Here is a 20,440-nt window from a genome sequence, read left to right as displayed (position 1 = left end):
TTCAAAAATAAAAATGATGCTAATTCCTATTTTTTGTAAGGAAAATGAGTCTTGATTGCCAATTTGGCCGGGACCCAAGTACAAGTATTTCCTTCGGGACTAGATTAAGAACATGTTAGAAAAATAAGCAAAAAGAACACATCGAAGCCAAGGCTTTTACTACATTTTTTTTTTATTTTTTTTACAGTGTAGAGAATGGGCCCAAAAGCCCCAAAGCATACAACTACCCTACAACTGATCCGGGGCTTGAAATTTACACGTGGCGGTGTGGTCGTCACCTTAAAAATTAAAAAATAATCTCCAGCCTCATAAAAGAAGAAGGGAAAAAAAATCTTAGTATGCTCGAATTTAAACAGAGTGAGCTGATAAAAAAATACAAGTACATGGTAGTCAAGTATACACAAGATTTCAGGAGTCTTGAACAGCATACAGTTGAACATGTCGCAGGAAAACTTGACCGTAAAATCTTTCTTATTATACGTCCGGTCCCAAGGCTGAGACACATCTGCCAACAACAACAACAAAACATTATCTCACTCATCAGTAGGGTGCCAACGAATAAAAAGAAATAAGACGAATGAAAGATGGGAATGGAACAAGTAGAAATGTAAGAACTCTTAAATTTCAGGTAGACGGGCCATGGGCCCACTCCCAACAACACCAATACTGTTCCCACTTGGCCACTTGCTCAATCCGTCAGATGTGGGGTTTTAATACAAAAAACCTTGGTGTTAGTTAGAGTGGGATAATTTTATATAAATTGCTTGTTCTCAAGCCTTCTGGCCAATGTGGGACAGAGGAATTCTAACACTCCCCCGCACGTGAGACCCCATTTTATGGGTCACAAGGGAAGTTCCACATATCAGCAACTACGTGGAGCCAAGTGGGGGCTCACCCGTTCACGCGAAGCCAATGGGGACCCACTCATTCACATGGCATCTCTTGACCTACAGTAGAGCCAAGTTGGGGCTCACCCATTCGCGTGGGGTCAAAGGGAACCCACCCGTTCATGTGGATGTATGGGTTTGTCCCCTGGCTCTGATACCATCTTAAATTTCAGATAAACGGGTCATGGACTCACTCCAACAACACCAATACTGTCCGCACTTGGAAATGCTTTTACCTATATTTGTTTCTCTTCCTGTTTCTCTTCCCTATATTTCATTGTCAATTTGAGCATACAATGGGCATCAAATGGAAATGCTTTTACCTCAAGGTCTCGTATAATTCAATTTAATCCATACAAATCTGGCCTTTATGAGTTATAACTTCCTCTATTAAAGTTTACAAAGTACAATTTGCTAATGTAGCGATTTGCAAGTAAAAATCTTAATATTCCGCCTTCCTCCACCACTCGGCTATTCCAACAAAAACATAGGTCATCTCTTTCGTGTCTTGGTCTAATTATCTTGTCAGTATTTGGAGAGCATAAGCTAGCATAGGCGACAAAATTTGCTATCTTCTCCGCTTGGATTCTTTGCGCATATCCGCAAGGTAGCTCTCCAAGTTTGCTTTTTCCCATAAACGTTTATGAATAAGATCTTCCTTTCTTGATTCATCTGACAAAACAAAACGATGATTAATAAGTTATGAAGAACCTCTTGGATGTAAGTGTGTAAGAAGTTGGAGCACGTAGGCCCTCGAACTCACAACTCAAAACCGTAATCAATGTAATAATTCTCCATTAAGGAACTTGATTATCCCCTTGACCTTGAGCATCATAGACTGTTTTTCTAAGGTTGTCAGGTCTTGAACGAAAGATTTTGTGTAGCCAAAAGTTCATGGTGAACTGCTAAAGAAAAACAAGGTTGGTTCTCATCCTAATGGGTGGTGATCTAATGTATCTAAGGTTGGTAACCCCAACCAAACTCATAGTGCCATTAGAAGAAAAGCAAAAGGAAAAACATTTAAATTTAAAGTTTATTTACCTAGATTTCTCCATCCGTCAATAGGCACACCAAGGGATCTCCGTGTCAGGTAGGAGGCATCATCCCATGTATATGGTGCTTTTCTCACATTGTATCTCCAGAACCAACAGCCACACCATAGTAATAGCTGAATCAACAAAAGACTAACTGGTAATCCATGTAATAATTAATGTAAAATCACTGTCTCCAAAGTAAAAGCCAGCATTTCTAGAATGACATGAAGGGAACTCTAACCTTGCCAATAGTGTAGGGCAGAAGTATGAAACGGACACCAAGAAGATCCCACATGGAGGGTTGTTCCGCACCGTTAATCTGCAGCTCCAGTTCGCTGCCGAGATCTTCTTCCACTTTCCTACGGAAAAATAAATAAATAAATCAAATCCACCATTTTTAAAGACAATTAGCCAATCATAAAATGCAGTTCATGATACAATCGATTAATCCGAGGGGATAAATTTCCAACTTTTAACAACGCATTTCATTATTTCCCTTTGAAAATGACTAGAAGTTCATACTTGTTCATCTGCCTGTTGCTCTTCTTCTTATTTGTAGTCCCTCCAGTACGCTCAAGTTCCAAAGCCCGTAGTCTATTTTTGTACGCAGGAGTCTTCTTGACCAGTATCTACAGCCTACAAAGGTATTAAACATCAACAATGTCACGGAAAACAACCTTTTGCAGGCTTCTGAGTCATAAAATAAATGATGTGTATGACCAAGTCCCGTATGAATCCACCAGAGTACGCACATACACTCATCGTAGTACAAACCTTTAGCACACGAGTAACAAGCATGTTGCGCAAGTATTTAAGAAATACACTGATATCCACAAGCCAAACATTAATGCATTGAGACACGAATATCATCCTGTAGGAATAATATTGATTTGCGACAGTACCTGATTATACCTTGTCCACTGATTTAGATACTGAAATGCAGAAAGAATCAAAAGAAGGCCAACCAGGACAGCCCGAGGATCCTACAAGGTGAACATATAAACAGCTTTAGAAAAAAGTACATAGAAATGGAGATGCACCTATCAACTTACAAAGTTACTTCTGAGCAGGCAGAATATGAAGTTATAATCTAAAGAAAGAAAAGTCTCTCACCGTTTTGTGACCATAATATGCTTGATAGTAGCGAGCCGTATTGTAAAATACCTAACAAGTAAAAAACATGATAAAGTTATTATCTTTCACAAACATCTAAGTTCACAGAACCCAAATTACCAATCCAAATTTACCATAGCTAACAAGAATGTTCTTGTTTCGTGTAGTCTCAATCCTTAAGTCTAAGAAAACCCAGTTTTCAGCCTATAACTCAATGCATTACTGACTAATTAGTTTATTTGTTTTACCTCCTCTGGATGTGCAATGGCATAATCATACTGCTCGCGCGACGCTTCGTCTTTCAGAATCTGCAATGTAGCAATTTAACTCCATTGTCAGTAGCACAAGACGGCAAACAAATCTTCAAAATTTGCCATCTTTTCCCACAAAATAACATGATCCCAAGTACCTCATAAGCGTTGGCAATTTTCACAAACAGCTTTTTCGATTCCGGATCCGGGTTTTTATCCGGGTGACTGATAATTCAACACCAAATTGTGAATAAATGTGATCAAGATATTGACTTTATATCAAATTTTATGCTAATTTGCAGAGTAAAATTATCACAGACTCACTGTTTCAATGAGAGCTTGTAGTAAGCTTTCTTGATTTCCGACGAATTGGCGCTCTGCGTAACCCTAGACGAGAAATTGAAACGTTAGGTAAATATGCAACCAATACAGGGGTAATTCGGGAAATCAAAGGGAAAATTATGAGGGAGATGAGCTGACCCAAGGAGATCGTAGCAGTCGTCCTCGTCGCAGTAGATGGCCATCGATGGAGTGATGAGCTGGAACAGCATTAGAGATGAAATGACCGCGAACCACCGAATCGCTGCCGGTGGCGCCATGGTTCCGACGGAGCTACGGATTTCTCTGAAAATGGATTCCGAGAGCAGGAGGGCGTTTAATGACAACTAAAATAAAATATAAGCAATAAAATAAGTCAACAGATCTGGATTTCCAAAAATATCAGCCGTCAGATTAGCATAACACCCATATGTGAAACGGCGTGTCGCTGTGTAAGAGTTGGCTTGGTTTGACCACCACCTTGGGTATAAGAGGGTACTTTGGTTATTACAATGTATAAGCAATATAACATAGAATCATGCATAGTTTATTTAGAAGTGCTTTTAAAGTTGCTAAAAACATTATTAGAAAAAATATTTTTGAGTTTCAAAACACTTGAAGTGCTTCCAACGAGAAGCAGGTAACTGATGTAGGAAACGCTTCACCAAAAACGTTTGCAGTTATTTTAAAAGTATTTTCAAACTAACTTGTAGTATTTTTAGGTTGATTGCAACAAACTTTGATACAAAAAACACAAATAACAAGAAGTAAGTATAAATTTTTTGCTTGTGATCAATCTCAAAATCATACTTGTATGAACAACAACGCAAAGCTAAAAGATATGAAAATAATTACGAACAAAACGATGCATAAAATACCGTTGATTCCACCACCAAATAACAAAAACTACATACGAGCCACCAATACAGATCCAACGTTATAGTAGAACATATACAAAATATACAACAAATTCAAACTGAGGTTTTGCAAACTAAAGCTAAGAAGTTGTAATGCTCATGGTTCTCATAGATGTGCAAAAGCTCATCCTGTGGCGTCCCTGGTGCCATGTCGAGCCCAACCACTATCTCACCCAAAAAGTTAGATCCAGTCGTCAATCCAAAGTGTGAGAACCGTTAAGATAGTTGGGATCTGAGAGAAATTGAAACCAAAATAAGGAAGAACTCTTCAGGACGAGAAGGATAAACACACATCTGACCGGAATCAGCTGCTATGCGGCAAAGATCCGGCCGAAACACGGGAAGGATAGGTAGGGTTTTTTAAACAGAATCTTTTTTTTTTCCAGCTCCAAAGTATGTAGTTTGCAGTGATAACATTCAAACGGTTTAACTGCAGTAAACTAAACTCTTTTGCACTAATTTATTCTAACTATATATATTTTTCGCCAGAATATTGTAAGATATTTTTGAAGTATAAAGTTTAACAAATTTTCTAAACGTTGGAGTGTGCGTACCATCTGTAAAGAGCATTTGAAATGCTTTATACAAGAAACACATGATACTTCTTGCAATTTGGAACACAAAAATATTTTGTCCAAAAGCTTTTTCAATAATTTGAAAGCACTTACAAACTAACTCGTAGACTTTTCAACGTACTTTTTACTTATGAAGTTTTTGTTGCCTAAAAAAAATATATAAAGAAGTAAAACAACAACCAACATTGATTGATCCTTACATTCTCATTATCACAACTTACAATGATCGATCCAAACGAATCGACTAATAATTTTGGATTCACGCTGAATATCAAATAGACCTTTAATTATTTCCAGCAAAGATAACCCTTAACTATACTGAACTGCTATACAACCTTAATTTCCATTTCTAATATAAAACTAACCTTAAAAAACAAAAAAATATGAAGCTAAGCTTAATTATACATAACATTTTTTTTAATTATATCAGTTCTCCCCCACATATATCGACATATATAGCCTAATAATTTACTAGCAAAATTCATCTGTAGTGGTTTAATTAATTACTAATTATACGACAAATCTAGGAAGACCTATTTTCGAACCCAGTTTTTGAACATCCTCTTGGACTTGCCGCCTATACTCCCCAAAGCTGAATTTTCTATAGACAGAAGGCTCCATGCAACTCTGTATCACCGTGTCATATGAAGGACATAAGAAATATGCAGTTGAGAATCGTTCCACTTGCAAGTTCGTGACAACTCGATGTTGAACGCTCTTGTACACATTGTTGCTCCATGCCTAGGCAAAGGAGAAAATAATAAAACTAATAAAAAATAACACAAGTAACTTGTATTAATTATATACATAAGAAAAAGGATCTTCTTTTGTCATCTAAACTTCGTTTTTAGATAAGAGCTTTTAATAAAAGCATTTATATAAGAAGTTACCAAATTTTTAATAAAAATACAAGAGTGCAATCTAAAAAAACACTAAGTACTAGAAGAAGTAGAAGCAGTACATAACAGTTGCTTCTTTCGAAAAACACTTGAAGTGCTATTTTTAACTCATAAACACTTTGATTTTTTTCTCCTAAAAAGACCTAAAGCACTTATGGATTATAGAAGCACTTTTTACAAAATCGCTTCTAGCAAAAGTACTTCCTACGAAAGTATTTCTAGATGTGCCCTATTTGTGTAAGCAAATATGATCCAGTATAAATGTTTGAAAAAACATACTGATGTGAACAAAAATTGAAAATTGACCTGAAATAGATCTCCAACGTTGATGACTAGAGCCTCTGGATTAGGTTTAACTGCGATCCATTCATCGTCTTTGATCAACTGCAATCCGCCAACCTGGTCTTGATGCAATATTGTGAGGAAATCACTATCAGTGTGTGGCATCAATCCAAACACCTCAGAAGGGATGGGGCACGGTGGATAACGATTCATTCGAAGATAGCAAGTGCCGGGAAAACAATTTTCTTGGAAAAATGTTGATTTGTGACCTATTTTCTCAGCCAAAATTTCAGCCAATTTCAGTGCCAAACTTGAAACTGTTGTAGCAAATTGTTCCATCGTTGAGCTGGATACATACCAATATAATTGAAGAAATTGACTTAGTTAGTGCCATGTAGCATATATACTTTATTATGATAAATAATTTGGAAAGGACTGAGAAGGTATATAATATACGAGAGAGGGGCCATGCATGCACTACGTACAGGGGTTTCACTTCTCAGGTTAATTTGAGAGTATAAAAACTGTAGGAGGAAATAATTATAATTAGTTTAATTTGCCTTAATAAATAATTCTACAACCACAAGTAAAGGTAAGGTAGAAAACTATGACAGCAAAGCTATATATATCTGTAATTTGTCCCTGACAGGGAAGCAATTCTGGCAGTCTATGATGAAGATATGTCAGAATTGATAGATCGATCTAGAACAAACGGGTACATTGCACACTGTATCTGTGCGCGTGTGTATATATAATGTTGCTGGAAATTTGGAAGAAGTACTGAATCACAAGATCTCTCAAACTGAGTTTGTGGTTCCTAAACCACTGCATGTGATGCACAAGCTCACTCATAGCTACTGAGCAGTCGGCTTCATCAACTTTTCCAATTTCCATGGGATTCATGGGTATGCAAAAATCAAACGCAAGAAAACTACAGGACCATATATATGTGAGGTGAGGATGTTAAGAATATATATGTACATCAGAAAGTGTTTTTTGGTCAAATTAATGTAAATTATAAAGACAAATCAGAGGGTCATTTTTCCCATTGCCAATTAGTTTTATGATTAGAACTTCAACTTCCTTCCATATATAAATTTTTTGCGCAAAACTCTATCAAAATATTGCATGCATTTGGCCAGGTTCAAATCGGAGACCTTTAGACTTGTGTGTGACACTGCTATTATATAATTTAACAATGATAACACACAAAATTATCATAAAAAGGCAATAGTAAGATGGAGATCATGCCGTATAGAGATGTCAAAATACAGAAATGAAATTCAACGAATTGATCAAACTGAAACTACTAACTATTGCTCCGGTGATACATTCATCTTTATATTAGAAAATGTCACATGTTCAATGATTTTTATAGTACATAATTTATTAACTGCAAGAATATCACTTGTTTATTTGATTGATGATTCCTATGGTTTTAGTGGATTGTTACGGCAGTGTTGAGGTTCCAAAGATATACAATTAGGATTACTCTTAAATTCAATAGTACCTGAGTGTATCATTTAACCTTCGTACGGTACTGTTTACCATTTAACCTCTAAGTTTGTAAATCTTTACCTGAGTGTATAATTGACACCAGAAGCTGATGTAGCAGAAGTATCGTTGAGTGGAATGTGAAAAGCTTCAGACCATGCTAACTGCCGTAGGCATGTGGCAGAAGGAGTTCCCCAACGGTAAGTTCCCGATAAAAAGTTCAAGCACTTGTCCTCTTGCCTCTTCTTATCAAAAGATTGCTTGAACACCTTCTCTTGCTCACTCTTCATCTTATGAAGAAGCTCTCCTGAAATCCCATGATTCACTACCTGAAAGAAACCCCACTCTTGCGATGCCCTAGCTATCTCCGTCATGCACTCCTCCCTCTCTTTTTCTCCTAGCTCCAGCCGCCCCAGATTGATCAGCGGCAGCTCACATTCCTCCACCATAACAAGCTGTTGTAACACCTCCTCGTTCTTCTTGTTGTTGATGTTGTTGGCTTTGTCGACGGTTTTGTCGAAAAGGGTCTTGTAGGCCTTGTAAAATGGTGGGTCCAAATCCATGCTTAGAAATTCAAAGACATATAGAGTGAGAGAGAGAGAGTGAGAGAGAGAGAGAGAGAGAGAGAGAGAGAGAGGAGAGGAAAGGAAGAAGGGAGAAGAGATTAAAAAGAGCTTGATTGACTTGATAACAAATAATTACGTGGGTTTTGGAGACAATGAGAAAAGAGGTTGAGTCAACACCGCGTTACTCTTGTTTCTTATGGTTCCCCTTCGTCGATCAAAACGTTATGGCGGTTTCCTTTTCCAAGTTTTGGAGTCTACACTAGTAGTTGTGTCCATGTCCTTTTGCCAGGCACTAGACATGGAAGTTATCTATTTTTTCTTTGTATTTTTTCCAAGAGTTTAAATGAATAAAATCATTCCTTTCCCAAGTTTTTCTTTGATCCCTTTTGGATTACTCTCAATGCTTGTCTTACATCACACTTAAACACCTCTTTCCAAGTTTTGATTTCTTGATTAATGGAAGTTTAGTTAAACCTCTGTTAGATTAGAACATGGTTAATATCTTTAGAAAATAATAATACTAGAGACACTAATTTTTTACAGTGTTGAATTTCTTATATATTATGTCTAAATAAGTTTTAAAATAGGCCCGAACAAAAAAAAAAATGAAATACTAACTAAAACAGTAAGTATCTTTTAATTTCACAAAGTGATTTGCTACTTGTCTATTAAAGGCAACACAAAAATAGTAGATATCTTAAAAGTTGGCGTCGCTAAACCCTATTAAAATTTGAGTATGTCTTCTTTAAAGAAGAAGAACATGTTGTACATGATGATCTAATCAACTGATTTGAGGTTGCAACTTACTTAAACAAAGAGTGGCCACACTTGGAGCCGTCGAATGGATTTTCCTTTGACCTAGGATTTTCAACCTTTTCACAATTTTTCCCAAACAAACAAAGAGAACAATTCCTTCAGATTGTATGAGCATTATAAATAAACTAATAAATTTGAGCAAAAACCGAATAGATAAACTTTTGCAACTAAAAGGAAAAAAAAAATAAAAAGACCAAAAAGAATAAGCAGATAACTTGCTTCCTAGCAGAAGAAAACAAGACACTGGTCGTACTAATCTGGCCACCACCGACTGTCCAAGCATCCATTACTTTGCAGTTAAAAATATATATAACATATAAGAAACATATCACGAACTAACGACTTCCGGTTGGTTTCAGGTTTTCCCTTTCAACTGCACCTTGATCGCAGATATAGCATTTATCATTTAATATGCGTCTCATGTTATAGTTAAGATACGAGTACGACCCATAATATGCAGAGAATTGTAGAACACTTTTAAAGGAGTTGTCAGGTAATTACTCGATTCTCTATACACCTATATAAACTTCTTTTTTGATCACACTGTTAATGCTGACCTAGATCACTAACTAAATATTCTCATTTGAATGTGTGATCCAAATTGACTATCTAATAAGACATTTTGAAACATATTGCAACAAAGCATTACCCTTATAAATTACTGCATCATTTTAGCTCTACTAGTATTGGATATATAACCATGTAATCAAGGTGTCATGAAGGCATAGTTGAATAATCTTTCATTTTGAGGGGATTAGAAATGAAGAAAACGTCTCCCTTTTTTATTCTATCATTTTTCAAGGGATTAAAATACATTTTCTTAATGAGCTATTCATCTTCGACAATGAAAATAGTGGTTTATTCATGTTGGAAAAATTAATTAAATTAGAGATTGTCAACACACCTAATTTTCTCTCTTCCCAACCCTTTCTCCTCAAACCAAAAACCCTAAACTCTACAATCCTCAGTCGTCGGCCCCTTACTCCGGCTTGGGGTTGGTGGCAGTCCTTCTCATCTTACGGATTATGAGCAATTTCGGCGGGTTTGTAACATTCTCTTCGTTTCAATTAATAAAGTATTATTCTTAGTTTAGTATTTTGATCATCCATTGCGTACTCTTGATTTTCAACTATTCCTTCCAATTCAATCTTTGAAAATAAATTAAATTTTGTACTCTGGCTTAAATTTGATAAATAATTTAAAATTCAGTGTACCTGGGTCCCACATTCCTTGGGCCCTAGTATATATTCAAGCCATTTTGTGAGACATATCTGATCTGCACGAAAATATACATTTTATCTCCAACAGAGAGGCCATGGTGGTGTGTTAAGCAGTACATACAATAATACAAGGTGAAAGAAAACTTTAAAAAAAAATTAAAAAAAAAAAAACACACTCGGTAAATATGAAAAATCTTAGCAATTAGTTAAGCATCTAAACATAATGTTGATGAGGAGAAATATAGGAAACCAGATCTAAGAGAGTATGAATTTTAATGAATCCTATGTAAAAAGGCTGACAAAACAAGAGAGTAAGAACTGGAAACCAGATATACTACTTCAAATATATATATATATATATCAAGATTATCATTCTCAATAAAGATGGGAGTAATTACAAATAGGGCACTCTGATCTATATAGTGGACAAGTATATCATACCTGTTCTAGAATCTTCATTGACATATCAGACAAACCTGTATGTGCTGCCTGCAGAAAAATAATATATAAAAATCAAATTATAAAACCACACAGTACTAATAAAAAATAAAAAATAAAAACTTCCCATAAAACTTAGGGAGTTTGACAAATATGCTTCTGAGAAAATTTTAACTCAAAAGTTGCATATTTTTTTCAATGGTACATACCATTAGTGGCAATAAATGAAATGGAGTTGATAGCAACCCTATTTATAGACAACTAAAGGCTACCATTCAATAGGTTTAACCCTTGCTGAGTGGTTGTAACCTCTACAAGAGGTGTAACCATTTATTCAAGGCATGTATCTCTTCGTATATTTATTGTATCCGGTTCACATATTGAAGCGATGTATCTCTTCATTATGAACCAATGCCTCTTTTTTTAGAGTCACACATCTTGATCATAGGTGAATCTTTCCATGTGAAAGTTCAATCACATAAATCGTTTATTCCTTCAAAAACTTGTAGCAAACTTCTCTTACAGCCAATGACAAAATAAATATGCAAATTTATTTGCATAGAGTCCTTAATTATTAGAAAAGGTTTAGATTGTGTCCTTAATTGCTAATATTTGTAGTTACAGTCAATTCTACCACTTCCGATGATATGGTTTGACAAAGTTAAAAGATTACTGCTAAATGCAATTAGTTGCATGACAATCCACGGAGATGTTGAAGTCGGTTTGCTCTTCCAAATTCTAATAGTTTATGAACGCAATTAGACAGATAGAGACTAGCTTAGTACTATTTTCAAGCATTATCCAACCTTAATGAACTACTAACATAAAACCAATGTTGAAACTTGAAAGCAATAAGATAAACATAAATAAATAAACATCAATAAATTAAACAACATATATAAATATTAGTGGCAGATATCAGATAAATATTCTGGGACGTCGGCACTGTTTCCACCTTAATCTTTACGAACCATGCTTGTATGTTGCACCAACTGATAGTATTACTTGTCGAGATGATCTTTACCCATTGGACCAAAAAACACCCATTGTACACGCCCTCATTAGCAAACAATGTAGTTTTTTAATACATAGTTAACAATGTCTTTAGAATATGGACTTTATGATTCACATCAAGGTATATGACAATGTTTTCGGTTTAACTTTGGGACAAAGGTTCAGTTTTTAAGGATTATTAGTAGTTATGAAAAGAATACAATTAGGACACACACGTGTAAATAAGGGTAAATTCGTTGTCCGATTCAAAGGAAATTAAGAATACATTAGGTCATGCTGCTTAGTACTATGGTTTAATTGTATTTCAGTTCACTTGTAAGTAAGAGGTCTTAAGTCCGAATCTCGTGAATGACGAGTTCACAACCAATTTATTCTTTCCACCCCCTTAGTGTAAATATATCGTTTGTCTAAAAAAAAGGAACACAATAAGTCATACTATGAATATAATTAACCGTTTTCTAAGAACAAAATCAGAATATAAGTTAACTTAATTTAGTTAGAAAAAATAGTTTGTAATAAATTCTTTTATAAAACAATAAATTGATAACAATTACTACCATGTCTTCTTGGATCAATTTGATTCCACAATGGAAAGGGGCATATACATATTTATAACTAAACATCAGAAGACAGACAAAATAAATTATCAGTGAAACTAAACCCATTAATTTACAATTGAAATTAGTTTATTCAACCCAGACAGAGAATTCGCAGGAGATTAAAAAATTCAATGCATGCATCTAGAATATATCGCAAAAATAATTTTCATACAGGAGGTCAAATAACAAAATCATAGAAAGCTGCTTACTTCTTTTCGAAAACCAAGAACCCCTGAGCTTCCAATTGCTTTTTATCATCCAAATCATCTATGCCCTAAGTTGTCTCACGTTTTTGGCCTCTATAATTCGAAGCAACTAGAAATTACAAAACCTTCCAAAATTCTGACTGCAGCGCATCGAATTCCTTGGTTTCCTCCAATTGGTATGCAAAACTCTCAAAGAAGAAAGAAGTGAGGGTTGAATGCTACCCTCATATATACAAATAGAGATATGGAAAAGCTTAGAATAATGAAGTGGTAGCCATGGTGCTAAATTCTTCACTTGTACAAAGGATAAGGTGGGTTTATGCTTAAGTCTAATAGAAAACCAAAGCTTGAGACAGTGCTTTAATCATTTCAAGCAAAAACTTTATAGCGTCGTTCAATCAACTATTCTACATGATTTATACATTTGGTGTTAACTTTTTCTAATCAAACTATTTAAAAAAAAAAACAAAACAGAAATGACATTGATTCAACCTGTCTATGAGATGGTAGTCAAAGTTTCACCACTACAAAATCCACTTGGATTATTCATGAAAATAATGCAATATTAGGTATACTTACACACTGTTATTATCCATGGTACATTTTGGAAGCCTTGTAAAGATCTTCCATTTATTATGATGCATGATGTGAAAGAAATATGCCCCATATATAGCGTCTCAATGAGGTGAAGAAAAAAGTATATGAAATGGGTGATTGGAGAGACATGGACGAATGAAAACCAATAATGAACTTAAAAGCAAAGTTGAATAATGCAAGACACGGCTGAATATGCACCAGAAATCTCTCTCAACACGCACTCTACACGCAGAAACAAAATCTGTGAAAAAATGGGGATCAAACAAGGCACATGATTTGTACTAAAAAAAAAAAGAAAAAAAGAAAAAAAAAAAAGGGGACATGATTAGCACCGGACGGACCGAACTGAATTCAACTGTAACCTTTGCAATGCTGTCGGCAAAGACGTGGCAGAACCTAGAGTCACAGACTCAGAATCCCGGTTTACATATTTGCGTCAGCATTTTCTATTTTGGCCATGCATGTACTGTGCTTTATTTGAAAAAGCATCGAAAAGGACACATTAGCCTATGTTTCATCATATATCGTGTGATCAATTTTCCGTTAAGTATCATTTGTGTTTAATTTTAAACAAAAAAAAGGTTAAATGATTTCTGACCATACGATACAAGATAAACGATTAAGATATGAGGATCTCCAAAATCTCCACAATTTAGATCTGGATGAGATCCAATTCTGATTAAAGTAGGGTGGTGTTAGTAGTGTTATATACATAACTATTTTTACTTTTCACACACTACTCTATTATTGATTTAACATGTGTTAATAAACGTAAGCCTTCTTAAATTTGTTGTCATAAATTTATCACACGTCAATCAATGATAGAAGTTACAAAGAGAATTCATACACAAAATAAGTACATAAAATTTGATCTCCTTACTTCTATAAGCGCGTAACTGAACGTCGAATATTGTTACTTAACAAAATTTAATATATAAATTAGATAAACATTTATATTCTTAGCCTTTATTTGGTTAAATTCTTTTGTTTGCACTCTTATTCTATTTCCTTTTATGTACACCGCCCCTTCCACCCAAAAAAAAAAAAAAAAAAAAAAAAGGCTTTAAATTCCATCTGCTTCATGAGTCATGCCCGGCGCGGTATTTTGATAAGATAAATGCTAACAAGACGGTTAAGTATGATTTTTTATATAATTTATGTCACCTTGCAGTTTAACGTTAACATTTTTGTCAACATTATAAAACATTGTGTCAAAAATATGAATTGACAGATAATCTGTGAAGTGTTCTACTTTTGAAAGAATCTCCTTAGTATTGCTCATTGAATAAATGTGGAGGCAGTGACGCAATAATTGAGTAATGTTATTCATACTATATTTTTATACCACATTTCAATACCACCTTAAGTGGCATCTGATGTGGACAGCCACATCATTTGAAAAATCTGCAAAACCCAAGGAAAGAAAGGAAAAAAACTCCTTGTATACCATAATCATCATTTAATTAACTAGTTTTTCTTAATTATTAGTTTATTAAATAATGAACTAAATTAAAAATCTGATTAATTCAAATGATGTGGCTGTCCACAACAAATGCCACCTTAGTATGAAAATGTGGTATAAAAACATGGTATGAATAGTATTACTCGCAGTAATTTCTATAGTGAGTCAAGGAATTACAATATATACATTGGGAATGAAACATCATTTACTTCTCGTGTTTGTTTATATAAATGGATAATTTACATTAATTTATTTGCTTTTTGTGTGAGAAGTCACATTTTCTCAAATTCAAAAAGTCATATGAATTATCATTTATTTGCAAAAGAGGTTAAATTCTTTGTTTACTAAGTAAATGACATGGTTAATAGATTTAGGCATCATATTAATAAATAAGTACATAAATTATAATATAAATAGTTTGATAAGATTACGATAATATCTAGACATTATTTCGTACATACAAAATGCCAAACATGTTCTTATATATTCATTAGCAGAATTGGCAAAGTGGGAAAAAATTGATTAGTTTCGTACTTTTAATCTTCTAATGAGTCTTTCACTTATAATTGAATAGAAATATTATTAAATTGTAGTACGTACGTTTTGATCAAAAGAAGAAAGAATAGAAATGGAATGGGTTTAGCATGTCATGTCATGTCCTTGGTGGAAGCTTTTTATTTTTTTAAGATTCGTTAAGTACAATCTGTATGTCTTCGTTATATATGAGGCCCAATGGGTGCTGGTCTTTTCAGTAGTAATACAACTTAGCAAAAACGTCCATGCCCATTACAGATTTTGAAATTTTAACCATAATTTAACATATATATTTTCAAATAATTTAAAAAACAATCAAAGCAAATAAATCCACATGATAAAATAAATCTTTAAATTTGCTTCTATATTTTATTGAATTTACATTAATTAAGAGCCTATGTACAACAAAAAAGTGGATTGCTATAGACCAGCTACATACAGTTTACAGAGTTTTTCATACAAGTTTGTGAGTGATGGTTGTTTAATTGGTATCTAAGGTACCGTTTGGTATGTGGGACGGGACAGAATAGAGTGGAACAAGGCATTCCGTCCCACGTTTGGTGAGCCTAAAACGGGTGGAACGAGCTGTTCCACGGGACAAGTTTTGGGTGAATTTTCGTTCCACCTCACCTCCTAGGAACGACTCATTCCACATCCTTGGAACACAAAATTATAACATCTCCGTATCCTTCTTCTTCCTCCTTGTTTCCATCCGAGGGCATCTTAGCTCCCGCTCCGTTCCGTCCCGTCCTGTCCCGTCCTGTCCATTCCGTTCCGTCCAGTCCCGTCTGCATACCAAACGATGCCTAATGTCACATCCCCGTCCGAGAGGGAAACCACTTCCCCGACCCGCTCTACCATCGTAGCACGATATTGTTCGCTTTAGGCCCCGACCACGCCCTCACGGTTTTGTTTCTGGGAACTCACACGAGAACTTCCCAATGGGTCACCCATCCTGGGAGTGCTCTAGTGCGCTACTCGCTTAACTTCAGAGTTCCCATAGAACCCGAAACCAGTGAGCTCCCAAAAGATCTCGTGTTAGGTAGGGATGAGAATATATATAAGGATCACTCCCATGGGCGATATGGGATCTTACAATCCACCCCTCTCAGGAGCCCGACGTCCTCGTCGACACACCACGACCAGGATTAGACTCTGATACCAAATTGTCACATCCCGCCTGGGAGGACCACTTCCCTAGCCTGATCCACCACCGTAGCACAATATTGTCCGCTTTGGGTCCAGACCACACCCTCACGGTTTTGTTTCTGGGAACTCGCACGAGAACTTCCCAATGGATCACCCATCCTAGGAGTGCTCTCGTGCGCTACTTACTTAACTTCAGAGTTCCCATGAAACCCGAAGCCAGTTAGCTCCCAAAAGGCCTCGTGCTAAGTAGGAATGGAAATATACATATAAGGATCACTCTTCTGAACGATGTGAGATCTTACATCTAAGGTGCAATAATAGTTGGTGGTGATGTGGCTAAAATGTGAGACTCAAAAGTCAAAATTGAGTACGATTCTTTTGAGCAAAAGTAGAAAGGGAGGTGGTGCAACACAATCTAAGTGGTAAAGTTACTTTTATCAAAGCTCAACTCAAAGTTAACTGTAGGCATCAACAATAACTTTAAGCATATTTGAGATAAAGGTGAACCTGATTTAAAGAATTGTCTGAAGCACAAGTCACCAACACTAACCTGAATGCTGCATTTGAACTGCTGATTTATTAAATGGCTTGAATGTTGGAACCGTTGATTCCCATCACAAAGAATTTAGGATTCTACGTTGTCACCACCACTGATCTAAGAATATACTCAAAAAGTTAATAAAAAAAAAAAAAAAATCATCCTAATACAATACATAAATCAAGGCCCAAATCTATCTGCAATTAATTGAAAATGGTCTAATTATATTGGAATCATGTTTGAAGCAAGATTAGCACTTCACTCCCACTACTTCGCCCACCACTCTTTAAATACCAAATTCAACTCGAATAGAATCAATAACAGTCCCAGAAGTTTAAATTCCTTACCTTGAGTAGAGAGGGATTGGAAAGACAACGGCACGAAGTTTGAGCCTGGAAACAAAACCCTCAAAATTAGAAAAATTACAACAACAAAAAACCCTGATAATTACATTACATATTTTTTCTAATGCTATGCTTTGGTTCAATCGAGAAAGCGACACCACAATGTAGAAATCAAGAAACGAAAAGCGAAAATGGGTATTTCTTTCAATCCTTGGGTATCCAGAAAAATCACCAGAAGATAAATTTCTTTTGTAAAGAAAATTTTAAAATGTAAAGTATGATAAATTGCTTACCGCCCGTAAAGAGGGTTATGGAAAACGCGCGGATGGAATGTTGGTGCATCGCGGTTCACGTGTGTACTGTGGAGCGAGTCGCAGATTTGCTTGAACTTGTTGTGGCGGTGGTCTGGGAGAACTGGAGGAGAAGCAATTTACAAAGTTGGTGGTGGTTTTGTTATTAAAAAATCTCGTTGAAGAGGAAGAAGGCTGTCGAAAATTGGGCAGTAGAGCAGGAAGGGAGACGTGGAGGAGATTGGGATGAATATTCGGCCGATGGTGTGAAAAAAGGTTGCTGCTGTCGAATTCCAGAAACCACCGAGAAAAGGAGGAACGACAGCTCATGCACAAAGACACGTGTTAACGTGGGACAATTTCGTCCTTTTACTGTGCACCTGAGAAAAAACAAAGAACAATTTGAACAGAAAAACGGGGGTAATTCCGTCATTACACTGTTCAGAACGTTATGGCGGTTTCCTTTTCCAAGTGTTGGAGCCCACACTAGTAGTTGTGTCCATGTCCTTTTGCCAGGCACAAGACGTGGAAGTTATGTATTTTATCCTAGAGTTTAAATGAATAAAATCATTCCTTTCCCAAGTTTTTCTTTGATCCCTTTTGGATTACTCTCAATGCTGTCTTACATCACACTTAAACACCTCTTGCCAAGTTTTAATTTCTTGATTAATGGAAGTTTTGTTAAACCTCTGTTAGATTAAAACATGGTTAATATCTTTAGAAAATAATAATACTAGAGACACTAATTTTTTTACGGTGTTGAATTTTTTATATATTATGTCTAAATAAGTTTTGAGATAGGTCCGAATAAAAAACAAATGAAATACTAACTAAAACAGTAAGTGTCTTTTAATTTCACAAAGTGATTTGCTATTTGTCCGTTAAAGGCGAGACAAAAACAGTAGACATCTTAAAAGTTGGTGTCGCTAAACACTATTAAGAATTGAGCATGTCTTCTTTAAAGAAGAAAAACATGTTGTGCATGATGATCTAATCAATTGATTCGAGGTTGCAACTTACTTAAACAAAGAGTGATCATACTTGGAACCGTTGAGTGGATTTTCCTCTGACCTAGGATATTCAACCTTTTCACAATTTTCCCAAACAAACAAAGAGAACAAGTCCTTCAGATTGTATGAGCATTATAAATAAACTAATAAATTTGTGCAAAAACCGAATAGATAAACTTTTGCAACTAAAAGGAAATAAAAAGACCAAAAAGAATAAGTAGATAACCTGCTTCCTAGCAGAAGAAAACAAAACACTGGTCGTACTAATCTGGCCACCACTGACTGTCCAAGCATCCATTACTTTGCAGTTAAAAAATATATATATATATATAACATATAAGAAACGTATCACGAACTAACGACTTCCAGTTGGTTTCAGGTTTTTCCCTTTCAACCACACCTTTATAGCAGATATAGCATTTATCATTTAATATGAGTCTCATGATATAGTTCAGATACGACCCAAAAAATGCGCAGAATTGTAAAAGACTTTTAAAAGAGTTGTCAGGTAATTACTCGATTCTCTATAAACCTATATAAACTTCTTTTTTATCACACTGTTAATGTTAACCTAGATGATAACTAAATTTTCTCATTTAAATGTGTGATCCAAATTGACCGTCTAATAAGATTTTTTGAAACATATTGCAACAAAGCATTACCCTTATAAATTACTGCATCATTTTAGCTCTACTAGTATTGGATATATAGCCGTGTAATCAGGTATTATGAAGGCATAGTTGCATAATCTTTCATTTTGAGGGGATTAGATATGAAGAAAACGTCTCCCTTTTTTATTCTATCATTTTTCAGGGGATTAGACTACATTTTCTTAAAGAGAAATTAGGTTCTCATCCTTATTTTTTTCTACTCCATTGATTAAAACCTTGTTCCTTTTCAAATTTTGATTAAGGTCCTTCAGTTTTAATAAACGTCATTAATTATTCAAAAACAAAATGTTTACATGTCAAGATAATTAAGTTTCATTTTTAGATATATTCATTTAGTGTTAGAAACGTTACATTTGATATATTATATTTATGGCTAAACTTTTTATCATATGTTTCTATTTCTAGTTTGTATCCATTTTTAATTTGCAATCATTTTTTAAATTGTACCAATTTTCTTTTAAATTTTAATTTGTACCCATATATTAATTTCTTTTTGTCCCTTATTTTTTAAACTTTTATTTGAACTCATAATTTTTTTAACCTTTTATTTGTACCCATAATTTATTAATAATGTATCCATTTTTTTTTAACAAAAATACCACTTTGTTATATGTAAAATGTATCCCTATTTTTTTTTTTTTTTTGTAAGTACCATTTTTTATGTAAAATGTATCCATTTTTTAATGTAAAATCTATTTATTTTTTAATCTAAAATGTACCATTGTTTTTTTAATATAAAATGTACCCCTTGTTTTCTATATAAAATGTACACACATTTTTATATAAATTTACCAATTTTTATATATAAAATGTAGCCAAATTTTATTATATAAATGTACTCATTTTATAAATAAAAAGTAAAAAATAAAATCCCATTTTTCTAATAATCTAGAATGCACCCATAAGCAATGATTATTTATTTATTTATTTTTTATCAAAACCCATAAGCAATTTTGAATAATTAAATTGGTAGTGTAAATGAAAGCAAAAAAAAAAAAAAAAAAAAGGGTTGAATCTTTATTGATATTATTGCATCTCTTTTATTATTATGTCATTTATGTAGTAGGATAGAGACTTCAATCAAAAATCTAAAATGTCACATCTCGTCCCGGGGCGGATCACTTCCCGAGCCCGCTCCATCACTGTAGCACGATATTGTCCGCTTTGGGCCCCGACCACACCCTCACGGTTTTGTTTATGGGAACTTACACGAGAA

At 34.7% G+C, this 20,440-nt stretch overlaps 2 protein-coding genes across 16 annotated transcripts; both read right to left on the bottom strand.

Annotated features, from left to right (window-relative positions):
• Positions 1-1,184: 1,184 nt before the first annotated feature.
• On the bottom strand, positions 1,185-3,952 carry LOC103955086 (chaperone protein dnaJ 50). Its single transcript, XM_048582514.1, is given in 10 exon segments — positions 1,185-1,559; positions 1,929-2,055; positions 2,163-2,280; positions 2,444-2,557; positions 2,819-2,904; positions 3,035-3,085; positions 3,283-3,342; positions 3,444-3,510; positions 3,610-3,672; positions 3,766-3,952. Coding segments are annotated over 10 exon segments (909 nt in total). The 5' UTR covers positions 3,885-3,952; the 3' UTR covers positions 1,185-1,455.
• A 1,311-nt stretch (positions 3,953-5,263) lies between these two features.
• Positions 5,264-17,820, bottom strand: LOC103955177 (gibberellin 2-beta-dioxygenase 8). Of its 15 annotated transcripts, XM_048582505.1 has the most exons (9): positions 17,547-17,820; positions 17,257-17,301; positions 16,922-17,026; positions 10,814-10,861; positions 10,367-10,428; positions 9,144-9,208; positions 7,855-8,334; positions 6,301-6,622; positions 5,264-5,836 (listed from the first exon to the last, which is right to left on the bottom strand). In XM_048582505.1, the coding sequence occupies exons 7-9, from the start codon at positions 8,331-8,333 to the stop codon at positions 5,606-5,608; spliced, it is 1,032 nt and encodes a 343-aa protein (XP_048438462.1). In that variant the 5' UTR covers position 8,334; positions 9,144-9,208; positions 10,367-10,428; positions 10,814-10,861; positions 16,922-17,026; positions 17,257-17,301; positions 17,547-17,820; the 3' UTR covers positions 5,264-5,605. The 15 variants fall into 15 exon arrangements, with proteins under 15 accessions (XP_048438462.1, XP_048438460.1, XP_048438469.1 ...); XM_048582503.1 differs by having other exon boundaries at positions 9,144-10,428; XM_048582512.1 differs by having other exon boundaries at positions 7,855-8,306; positions 9,144-10,428.
• Between the last annotated feature and the right edge of the window lie 2,620 nt (positions 17,821-20,440).

The sequence above is a fragment of a genome, unplaced genomic scaffold (genome assembly GCF_019419815.1).
Source record: "Pyrus x bretschneideri cultivar Hongxiangsu unplaced genomic scaffold, Pyrus_bretschneideri_v1 Contig19, whole genome shotgun sequence".
Taxonomy (NCBI): Eukaryota; Viridiplantae; Streptophyta; class Magnoliopsida; order Rosales; family Rosaceae; genus Pyrus; species Pyrus x bretschneideri.
This window is presented reverse-complemented; position numbering and strand designations above follow the sequence as displayed.

Coding starts and splice junctions, on each gene's coding strand:
- LOC103955177 (XM_048582499.1), bottom strand. CDS start 10,837: ATGTCAATGAAGATTCTAGAACAG. Junction 9,209..10,813: donor CAATGAAGATTCTAGAACAG/GTATGATATACT, acceptor AATTGTGAAAAG/GTTGAAAATCCTAGGTCAAA. Junction 5,837..6,300: donor ACGTTGGAGATCTATTTCAG/GTCAATTTTCAA, acceptor TCCTTTGCCTAG/GCATGGAGCAACAATGTGTA.